Source organism: Callorhinus ursinus, unplaced genomic scaffold (assembly GCF_003265705.2).
Source record: "Callorhinus ursinus isolate GAN/ISIS: 27379988/994484 unplaced genomic scaffold, GSC_fseal_2.0 scaffold13, whole genome shotgun sequence".
NCBI classification, from domain to species: Eukaryota; Metazoa; Chordata; class Mammalia; order Carnivora; family Otariidae; genus Callorhinus; species Callorhinus ursinus.
Window position 1 is genome coordinate 18,904,287 of NW_027397075.1, and position 12,273 is coordinate 18,916,559.

General features: G+C 37.5%; 1 protein-coding gene across 12 annotated transcripts in view; it reads right to left on the minus strand.

The window, feature by feature from the left end:
- The window catches only part of CDC42BPA (CDC42 binding protein kinase alpha), a 351,347-nt gene that overhangs the window by 55,860 nt on the left and 283,214 nt on the right, over nucleotides 1–12,273 (minus strand). For 8 of the 12 annotated variants that reach the window (XR_012380514.1, XR_012380512.1, XR_012380513.1 and 5 more), the window contains one exon: nucleotides 10,546–10,622. Coding sequence is in view for 9 of the 12 variants with exons in the window: in XM_025877951.2 (XP_025733736.1) it covers nucleotides 10,546–10,622 (77 nt within the window). In the remaining 3 variants the exon portion in view is untranslated. Of the gene's footprint in view, nucleotides 1–2,431; nucleotides 2,471–9,219; nucleotides 9,268–10,545; nucleotides 10,623–12,273 lie in introns of all 12 variants that reach the window. The other 4 variants (XM_073899877.1, XM_073899881.1, XM_073899879.1 and 1 more) reach the window with 3 other exon arrangements.

Genomic DNA, 12,273 nt, shown 5'->3' on the forward strand with positions numbered 1-12,273 from the left:
TAGTAAGTGCAATCTTACTAATTACAAATAATATAACTTGTTACTATTTCTGAAAATTTCTCCTTATTTTCAATATATCGACTTGAAAATCTACTCTGGAGAATTTACAAATGTTCTCAGAAAACATAAAAGAAACTTAAGTTACGTGTTAGCTATTTATAATCTCTCTTCCAAACTCTAAAGGAATAATCTAAAATGAGACATTTAATGTTTCTCACTATTAATGAAAACACTGTGGACCTTTCCATAACCACTTATATTCAGGCATTAATGATAATAAGAAATCTTTTTTGTGCTATGCCTAATTGAATAACACCGCTTAAAAAGAACGTATTCAAATTGTAAATGGAAACTTATAGTGGACTGGAAATAAAAACACAGCAAACCTTGAACAGTGATACCTCACTTATAGGACGTGTAAGAATCCTAAGAATTTTAAGTTTTTTATATAAAAGTATTACTTACTGCTTGTCTGAAAACACAGTCACTGTTGGATTCAAGGCCACTGTTAGGAATGGTAACCGTCTGTGTCCTACTGTAACACACTGCCATCTCCCAGGACTATCAAGGCCCTCACTATTGCCAGGGAGATGCTTCTACTGAATAGCTGGTGATTCTTCACTCAGCTCCCTCATAGACATCACCACTTTTCAGAGGCAGTTTTTTAATTTGTCATATACATAACCAAGGAAAAACTGAAGCAAGCCTGGAAAGCAGATTATCAAGCCTATCACATCTGCACTTAAAAAAATCATATACACGTCAAGAGACTCTGGTTAAGTGCGGCTTATTCATATCCTATAGAATGAAGATATAGACTGAATAGTATTTCCCTCAAAAACTTTTCCTTACATCAAGATTCACAGAGGTGCTCTGGGAGGCCAAGGCCCCTAGAAGTCCACAAGGCAAGTGAGATATAACTAATCTCTACTTAACCAGAAAAATAAAATATCTCTGAATTATAACCATATTTAAAAAAAAACTCGTTAAAAATTCACTCAATTCACAGGCTGATAATTTGAACCCTAATATAATTGCGCACACAACATTTTGGTCTTCCTAGAGGTTATAGGGTATACTTAACACATACTCAGTTTAATCTGATAAATCCAAGCACCCCACAGTTTGAACTCTCTAAATGACAAAATAATAAATAAAAAAATCAGTTGAACCAGCAGTCTTTTCAAAAGTGTCATTAACCAATGAGATATTAAAGTCATAGTTCTATTGGCCATACCACTGGTATTTGACCTGCTTATTCATTACTAAACAGTAGTTTGGAAATACGTGCTAAGTAAGGGTTTATCATGTTTATTTTGCCATCAATGCACCACGACATCCGACAGATAAGAGCACAGGAAGCAGCGAGGCACCCTACTGCTCCCCACGTTGTCTGTAAACCAGATTATTCCATGATCTAGCCCTTTCCAAGTCAGAATTCTGGATTTAAGGTGTGGATTAATCCAGTGATTATGAAGCTGACAGGTGAAAGTTTATAAGCTTTTATCTACCACAGACGTTCCTTTTCAATGTTACTATTTTACATCACATATGAAAACTAGAGCAGACGTCAGCTAGCCCACTGCTTCTCAACGAGGGGGGTGTGTATGTTGTGTGTCTTGATGTTGGGGTGGACGCTGGTTTAGGAAATTTGAGATCTTTCCACAAATACATGCCCCATTCTGAGCATATAAGAAAACTGCAGGATAGAGATAACGGCTGGCCGATTCAGTACTGAGAAACACTGAGCTAGCATCAGCATAGGATGTTGCTTATAGTTTGTTATCAATACATATATAAAGTGTCATGGTATTTTTAAATATCTTGGAAATACCTTAGAATATAAACAATTTACTATTAATATTATTGCCTCAAATCTATAAACTTATTTAGGGATATTCCTCTGAAACACATTAAATAATCTATCAGATTTCTGCAAAACTGATTTACATAAAATTATAGTCAGTAAGAGCTATAATTTGTCCCAAATTCTTTTGAATTCTGCATAATACGAATCATCAAGGTTTTTTTCCGCATAATTAAAATCTCCAGGAAATCTCTACATATTTGCTTATATCAGATTCTTATTTAGAAACTCATTTACTTTGTAGGCAATCAATTTGGAAAGCATACGTTAGGATTACTTCTTTCGCCTAGTAAAAATTAAAATAAAGATACCTTATAATTTTAGTAGTTTAGTTACTGAAATTTATGCAAACATTTCTAAAGCTTTACGGCCAAAGCCAAAACAAGAAAAGAAAAAGCAAAAAGAAAATGCAGAAAGGCAGAGTAGCAACAGCAGGGCCAGCGGCACACAGCATGCAGCAGAGGTGAGAGTACATCGCGGAGACGTTAGCGCGTTCCGCAACCACAGGCAAGACGGGGAGGGACGGGCGGGGGGGGGGGGACACACAGTGCAGTAGTTTCTTACACGTCTGCCTTTGCTAGCTGGAGTACAGGACGGAGAGCGCTTCAACAAAGAAAGGAGAATACTGCACGTTACAAATATTCACACACGACTCTTGATGGCTACCGCTGTATTAACAGACAAAGTATATCAACGTACACATAAAGACACATTTTCTGATAGAGATTGTCAGGAAAAACCGGAGGATAGGACAGTAAAGAAACTGTTGCTCAGACTTGGTCTACGAGGACAATCAAGCTTTCATGGGACCCCACGCAAACAGTGACCCACGAAATAATGCTCCATCAAGTGATGGACAGTCTCTTTTCTGCAGAGACCGGTAGTAACAACTGGAAATGTGAGAACAAAAAGGATCCAAATAATTCTGATTTAGTGCTGGGTAATATTTAATAAAATACTTAGTCTTTTACCTACCAAATTCTTACTGTTTCCAAAGATGATGCTTTTAAATGATAAAAGCTAACTTAGGCCTTCAGAATTACTGATAATGAATGAAAACAAAAAGTTACTTCAACAATACTGTCCATCCTGACTAGACATTAGGCTTAAGTCAAGAAGGACCTTCACCTTTTGGACATTAAAGATTAAGTAATTAGGGAAAAGCAGCACTAACAATAAGTAGGTAATAACTGTACTGACATATCTCCCAAGTCTCTGGAACGCGTGAACAGCAGAGTTTTATAAATATAAACTGTATCTGCCTCTGGCAATTTCCTATATTCAATAGAACTTAACATCTACTGAGGGTTTGCAATAGGTCAGGTTTTTAAAAGACACAGAAGATGTGCCATTCACAAACTGGTGGGGAAGACACCATGCCATCCACAGTGTGACAAATGCTGTGACAGAGGGTAGCTGCAGAGTTCTCCAGGAAGCTGGGGGGCGAGGTGTTGGGGGGGACGTACAAGATTTGTAGGGGGACCCAGAGAGGGAATTTATAAACTGAACTATGGGAGCTACAGAGCTCAGAGGAAACTGGAAGGATAAGAAACATCCTTCCAGGTGATCAGTGTTATTTGTACAACTCTGGCACACTGGTAAACAGGAACTTTTATTTCTTTTTAGGCGACTAGGAAGGCAGATGACCTGAACACGGTGTCCCAGAGAGTTAACGGCGAACCAGGATTAGAAGTCCTGCAGGTTCCTAAGGAAGTTTTTGTGTCTTCGTCCGGTCATTCCTGTTGCTTTAGGAAGAACTCCCCCTCCCTAACCACGCGCTGCCTGCCTAGCACACGCTTGTCTTCCTCAGCTCCTCTTACTCTGTGGACCATACCCGTCCCTCCGTGAGGACCTGCTGGGCCATCGGTTTGTTCAGAAAGCCTTTCAGCAGCCTTCTAGTTTGGTCAGGTCGCTCTCCTTTATACTCCCATGATAGACAGTCCATAGCTTTTATTATTGTGCTGCTCCCAATTGTGTTATAATTCTTTATTTACATGTGTGGTTTTTCCATCAGATTCAGATCCTTAAAGATCTGGAATATGCTTATCATAAAGCCTCTATAAAATCCTTAATAAATACTGAATGAATCCTTCTGACATTCTGCAATACTTACCTCATTATTTTTTATGGCATTTATCACTTTCTATACGGCACAGTATGTAACCATGGATTTATTTTCTCTAACAGTAAAATAAGTGTTTTGAGGCCTACTTCTACGTCTGATTGATCTTAGCAGCTACCATTGTACAAAGTAGAGTACTACATGTGTAGAAAGTGCTAAGATGTTTAACACAGAGAAACCTTTACTTTTTGGCTATCCCTACACTTCTAGACCAGAGTCAGGAATGTGCTGAAACCATGAAAAAAAGCATGACTAGCTCAAAGTAAATATATTGCCACTATGCTAAAAACAAGTGAATGTGTCTCTCAAAACCATCCCTGCATATGAAGGACAACACAGTGTACAGCCGGCACTGTACAAATGGAATTGGAGGAACACACATGGCACACACTTTCTCATACACACTCTCATAACCATGGTTTTCTACTAACAGTAGAAACTGGTCTCACAGTACATGCTGGGAAGCAGGATGTTGTCTTCATATACCATTTAAAACTGTGCATTTTATATCTGGTGTAAAACTGCCACCATAAATTTCAGGCTGATTATGGAAGTAAGCACATGGGCAGAAACCAAAAGAAGTTAATTTATCTTACAGACACATAATTTGGCAAATAGATTTTAAGATTCAGTTAATGAATTCCAAAGGTCTTTTAAAGTAAGATACTGAAGAGTAGAAGACTAGGTAGTCATGGTTCTTTCTCTCTAGATTGTCTAAACATATTAGGATGTATGATATACAATAAAAAACATATCTTATATATAAAATAATATATAATGCTGCCTAAACTAGGGAAGGACTGCATATGACAATCTTCTGAAATGGGAGAGTTTTGAGTTGGGTTGTATTTAATATGTGGATGGAAGATTTTTTAAAAAAGAATTGAAAGAGGAAATATCAGGAATGCCATAATTTCTCAAGAAGGATTTAGGCCTGGTTTGGGTCACAGAATTGAAAGATCTTTAAAATGTATGTTTTAAAATTCTGTCTTCCACTGATTCTCCCGTATGATCAATTTTCCCCAGATACAGCTACACGATGCTGCCACACCTCCTATTTCTGTGATGGGTTATGATAGATTATGAAAGAAGCCAAGGGAGAGACCAGCTAAAAGCAAGAGATAAGAGAAGGAAGCTAGGAGCCAGGACTGAAATTAAATATTTTAGGACATCTTAGCAAGATTTTACCATGAAGTCAAACAAGGAGTGGAACTCGGCCTGCCAATACTCTCAGACTACTTGCTTCTTGTCATATGCCAGGATACAAGAAAACAGTATTAGGAAGACCAGACAGTTGGACTATTGGGACTAACTCTATTCCTTGATGCCTGACCTTTTTATTCCACACCTTTAAATGTGGTTTACTCTTTCCTCAGTACACTACAGTAAGACAGCCTCCAGAAAGCAAGTTGGCATACTCTCATTTGCCAGGTTCTCCCAGTTTTTGTGAATTTGGCCCAAATGAACAGAGTGTAGAATTGTAATTTAAATAAAACTCAAAACTTACCTGGCATAGATTTAATAAGTGACAATATGTTAATAAATGACAGTATGTTTACCAAATATAAAGAACAAGTAGTTCATTTATATGACTATAATTAGTATGATCTTTAGTACAGTCAAGCCAAGTATTTTGGGGGCTCAATTGAAAAGAAGAAAATGAATGGAACAGGATGGGAAGTTTGCGAGCTGGTCTGATCATCCCTGGACTTTTGGCCACTGGGGTGCAGGGAACAGATCGGGGAGAGCCCGAGCTGCTGAGCTCCGCCTGCCCCTCACCCTGTTTGGTGCTGGGCCTAACACAGAGTCACCCCCAGGCAGTCTAGGACTGGGCGTGTGGGGCTGAGAGAAAAGACGAGGTCAAGAGGAAATGATTTCCACAGCATAAGGACCCTGGTGGCGGTTCACTGCTGTCACTGGCGTCTCACCACGTGTGGGAATGCCTGACCTAAGAGACAAAGTGGTCAGAGTGACATCAGTTTGCCATGAACTAAAACCCCCTCTTATCTGCCCTAAACAATGTCATCCATAACCCTGTTGCCACCCCTTCCCTATTCCTCCAAAGACTGAGAATCCTAAAACTTTACTAATGGGGGAGAAAATGATCCAGTCTACTAATGGGAGAATGCTGTGATCAACAACGGTTACAACCACTGGACTGAGTATTTTTCTCTGGTTCTTTTCTCTGTCAGAAGCCTACGATTCTACATGGAGAAAATCCCAACTACCCGAGTTGTCCTGAATTACAGAAGCAGGGTGCTGATAATGCCTTCCACTTCACCTGAGTCGGGGGGAAGGAAGGGACCTGGGTCGCTTACACTGCTCTCCTGTCAAGGCTGCTCTTGCTGGAAACTTGACTCACACAGAAAGAATTGTCTAAACCATGCAACTTAAAAGGAAGGCCTATGGCTCCGAATATGTTCCCATATTGCCAGAAATTCTGGCATTCACTTGAATTTTGAACAGGCAAAATACACTGAGGAAGAACTGGAGGTGGGAGAGCAATTCTGGGCACTATTTTATGTAAAAAGAATTATTGTGTTAATAGGCCCACATGGGAGGGTTAAGGAAAAAAGTAAAGGGTCATTTTTGAGGAGGGGAGGTGCTAGTGATATGGTTCTAGAGAATCAGAGGGCAGTATGAGGTCACTAGGCCACGGGAAACAAATGGGGAAGATTCATGGTGTATGGACACCAAAGAACGTTTCATTTCTGCAATCTTGCTGAATACTGGCTTTATCCCTTACTAAACCTACAAGTTCCTGCTGCAATTCAAATTCTAGGTCTTCAATGTCATCTATTTCTCTTCTATTTCTAGGAGATAAAATTAGAGAAGAATGATCACAGGATGTGTTGTATGTGTTAGTTAAGGGTTACAATCTGCTCACTATGGGGGGCAGTCACGCACAACACTTAACTAGTTTTGGCACAAAGAACAATCAAGATTGATTCTATTCCTTAAGCTTCCAAATGCCTAAGAGAAAGGAAGCAACAGAAGTTTGGTTCATACTAAGTATCCTGGACACCAAACACAAGCATGACAAGGATTGAATACCATTTTTCAAAACATCACTCTACTCTGGCTTTGAGGATGAACTGAATGATAACTCTGGGAAGAGCGGTCATAGTTATCAACTATAGAGGTTTATGCCATAAAATATGAAGTAAGAATACAAACTATTTTTTTTTAAACAGGAGCTTACTTCCTTCTCCCTGACATGCAAACCTCACAGTGCAGCGGTCTTGCGGCGGGACAATTTGCGGGGGGAGTGCAGTGACTTGGACTGGTGGGGGGCAGAAGGCGAGCAGAAGGTCAAGGAAACATTTAAGTCACACTGGATTCCTGGACAAGAAAGGAAGCTAAAGGGAACGCAGGAAGGGAAGTGAATGGCCTATTACGAGTAAGGAAACGGTAACCAGTGTTACTGAGGGCTCTACACACCTTGTTTCTTTAAATTCTCAAACAACCTCTGAGGCAGTACCACTATTAGTATCCTTGTTCTTCTGATGAGCAAACTGGGGTTTATCTAACAGAAAAGTTAGGGAACTTGATCCCACTCATACACCTAGAAAGTGGTACAGGCAGCAAATCTGAGCCCCCTTATGCGCTTAACCAATAAACTGGAAGAAGAGAACTCAGGAAGCAAACGAGGGAAAAACCAGGCTTTTTAAGAGCTGGAGCCCGATTCATAAAGATTCAGCCTGTGTGAACTCAACTCCTTTTCCCTTTATGATAGGAGTTCCTTTGTGCTGGTTTGAAATTCAGTGTTATGTCTGAACTGCACTTAGGCTGAGTGCTAGTGGGTGACGGACAAGAAAGGGCTCTCCTGGAGGAAAGTGAGAGTGGGAGTCTTCTTCACTACAGCTGGGTGGTGGCTGAGAGAGCAGTGACAAGGCGGGCATGGGACGGCGCGCATTCCTGCAGCCTTTGGGCCGAGTAGAATGAACCTATCTGTTAAAATACATACGACTTCTTGGTTTTACATTCAGAGCTTTTTGTGGGAGGAAAGGGAATGTAGAGAAGAGTTTGTTAGGGAAAAAAAAATGGAAATGGTTTTCTAGTGGAAGGAACAGTTAAAATAATTTATTCGAACTTCCTTCCCATTCTCTCTCAAGTGAATGATGTTTCTATGGACATACTATATTGAATATTTTAGTACAGTGAAACATACAGAGTATAATGTGAAATACTATTGTACCTCAATAGAGTTCTCTTTTTATTGCCCTGTAGAATTAACTAGAAAAACTGTCTTAAGAATAATGGAATAGTTTCCATTCAGAATGGACTTGGATATAATATTTCAAAGACAGAAAAAAATCACTTGAAAAAAAATTTTAAAATCTAGATCAAGAGTTTTCTCTAGTGGACAATTATGTGAAATACTTTTCTGAATATAAGAATTATGTTTAACAAAACACAAAAAATAAGACCTATAAAAATTTCCCTGGTTGAAAAACCAGTGCTATGTAGAACATTTGCATTTGAATCCATTTTATTTTCCAGTTTCTAGAAAGGTTAAATGTTTGACATGACAAGGATTTTTATGCCATTTAATGTGGAATAGACAGAATGCATACATCTGGTATTTCAGTAAAGAGAATGAACGATATACATTAGGGACTTCTAAGTTATCAAATGGATAGAATTAATTTAGGAGAGAAAATGGTAGTGCAGTCAATTTATAGTGCACGTAGCACATATGTTAATGAAAATCACTTTCCACATTACAGGTGAAATTCTGTCAGCATTAAAAACTGATTTGTACTCAGTTATTATGTCACAATAAAATCTGTTGAAAGATTTAATAAAACATATCACTTTTTTCTGATTTTACCACCAGAAGTTTACTTCTGAGAAATAAAATAGCAAAGTGCCGAAAAGGGGAATGTCAAATAGAAATCACCATGAAAAATAAAAATGAGCATTTCATATACATATCTACATAGTGACAATAATCAAATAAACATTCCAGTCTTCAGAATTGTTGCAAAGAAAGGAAATACAGATGCTCTGATGGCCAAAGCATTTTTCAAAGTACATTTTCACTTTCCGATGTTTAATAAAGATAAACTCTTCATTATATTTCAGGCAAGAAAGAAGCTAATTTTGTCTCATAAATTACCAGGTGTGATATTTCTAAAACTGACTGCATTACTAGGCAAAATTCTTCAATTCAATTCACTGATGTCTTTTACTGAAGGATGCATTGGTTTGAAAATCAAAGACTTACGTCATCCAAAAAATCAATCAGTGAAGATGAGGAAGAAGAAAAGGAATCCTATTTAACGAATACAGCAATAAAAAATAGAAAATATGGATGAAGCAATTTAATACGAACAAATAATAAAAAATTTTGTAAAACAATTGAAAGGCAAATGACATTAATTCAAATAAATAAATGAGAAAAGCAGTCATTGGCATCATTTCTCAAGAAACTTAGAAATCCATTAATTTTTAAAACGTGGTTCTTTTTCCCTTTCCTAAAGAAATGAAATACAATGCACACATTGTGCCCAAAATGTAATAAAATGAAGCACATGGTAAATCATTAATAATCAAATTAAATGAAGCACTTTAGAAGGGTCACAATTAAAAGTGAGCAGTTCCCAGTGGAATGTAACCTCTCTGAGAACAGGACTTGGTGAACTGGGTCACTACTCTATCTCCAGCACCTAGAACAGTGCTCTGCACAGAGACTTGTGATTATTTGTTTAATAAAGATATAATCACTAACTAAATCTTCTGAGACAAAAATATACTTTATATCATAAAATTGTTTTTTTTTTTCCAGCAAAGAATTTAAGCACCAAAGAAGGACAGTCATAGAGTCACTATTTCATTATTATGGAATATACTGCCTAATACATTCTGTGTAATACTTTTAACAAAAAGTATTCCTATTGTTAACTTCTAAAATAATTGAACGGATTTGAAGCTAGACCCAGCACTGCCCTATTGTGAGCTCTGACATTTCCACTTTTTTTTTTATTATTATTTTTTTTTATTGCGGCTCTGTGCTTGGGGGAAAAAAGAAAAGTGTCAAAATTCTTTCAAAAGTTTGGATTTGTTCTGCATTTACTGTTTCTCAGGGGAAGAGACAAAATTTCTTCTAAATCTTATGACTCACATTTTGACCTTTCTTAGATTTTTCTTAAATACAAATGTGATTACAGTTTCCATAAGAATGCAGAACATGGGGTGCCTGGGTGGCTCAGTCGTTAAGTGTCTGCCTTCGGCTCAGGTCATGATTGATCCCAGGGTCCTGGGATGCAGCCCAGCCCGTACTGGGCTCCCTGCTCCGCGGGGAGCCTGCTTCTCCCTCTCCCACTCCCCCTGCTTGTGTTCCCTCTCTAGCTGTGTTTCTCCCTGTCAAATAAATAAATAAAATCTTTAAAAAATGCAGAACATACTCTTCTCTTAACATGTTTTTGTTTATATAAAATTCTAGGTCCTCTTATGTGGGAGGCAATAAAACAGTTTCATTGCAAATGAATTTTAAGTTACAAAGTGAATTTTAAATGGACCGCAGGGAATACTTGAAAAGTTTAATACTTACTTCAAATTGATCCAGAGCATCGGTAGGCGTATTCAAAAATGCCAAGAAAGAATGCTGTGAGTCTTGGTGCTCTATACCTAGAAGACAGCAGCAACTTTTTTTAAAACTAGAACAATTTAAACTAATTTTCATGGATAACCATTCCTGTCTGAATCTATTAAGAGCTGATCACAAACTACCATATTTTAAAGCTGATCAATACTTTTAACTCTACATACTGAAAAAACTATAGTAGTGTTTCTTGGAATATCACTTAACAGTTACACCAGTCTCCATGACATACTTGCTTCCTGACTTGAGGTCTTGAATTTCTTTCTTTTCCCACATAGCGCATCAGAACAAACACATTACATCTTGGTAGACTTGGGAGAATTTTAAAAACATGGTTATATCTGATTTTTCTAAGCTAATTTATCACCAAACAAGGTTTCTGTTTTGGAAAAACTTTTAGCAAACATATAGTAAGCATTAATATAAATAATCTCTTATGATAATGTCGTGATAAAACAAATGTATTTAGTTATGAAAAAACTTTTGTCAAGGCCTCAATCTGATTTCAGGTATTGTTTTATTGACAGAATAAATCACTCATACCCTAGTTTTTCTCAGATGAGGTTATAAAAGCTGGTGCATATTTGTTAGGAATGGCATTAACTTCAAAGGCATAATTTCCAAAATAATTCTTAAAATTTATACACAATGATAAATACTAGGAAGGAAAAAAGCAGAAACAACCAAGCACACATTTTCGACTTCCTCATCCTTAGGAAGTGACATTAACTAATTTGTGTGGCTTTCCTACTACTCTAAATAACTAACACCATGGATGCCAGAGGAGGCACTATGTTCAGAAATTCATCCAGTCAATAAATATTTATTGAGAGCCTTGTGCCAAACCTTGTCTAGATACCAGGACATATTAGTAAATGAGCAGAAAAAAAATCCTTGCCCTCATTGTATTATATAAATACTACATTATAGTATTTAAGTAGTATAGTACATTATGTTACAACACAAAGTGAAATTTTATTATCTACAATGTTCTAAATCCAAATAAAAGCTATAGGTTAACATGCTTTCATAAAGCAATGTGATAAACTTAAGTTATTTCTTCTGCAAGTTTAGATCTATTCTAAAAATGATGCATCTAGTGACATAAGGCATGTCATAGTCAGTCACACTCTGCACTGGTCTCTCTTCTGTATAAACTGCCTTTAGGGCTACAGACCCTCCAGCTCCTATATATTCTTTTTCCTCTACTCACTGAATAATGCAGCTCCCTTCCACTCTTCATGTTTGAAAACTGCTTGATTCTCAATTTAGTGTGAAGCCTTGGGCTCAGTGTGAGTTCCTAATTCACTTTTGCTGTTCCTTCCTTTCCTGTTCACTAGGAAATTGAACCGACAAAAATTTTTTGAGTATCTACTACTTTTAGTGGTTTTTCATGTCAACTCCTTCATGTGATACCCTCTCTTTCCGCCACAATTTTATTTTTTTCTCCACAATTTTAAAAGCAGATACAGAGACCCAGCCAGCTTGACATCACTCTGTGTCACAGGACTGAGAAATTACAGGGAAGCATCACATAATGTATGCATAACATAAAGCCATTAATTAGTTCACTATTCAGTCAGGAATACTGACTTTGTCAGAACAATGAATCTATTTATTTATTTATTTTTAAAAGTAGGTTCCACATCCAGCGTGGAGCCCAAGGCAGGGCTTGAA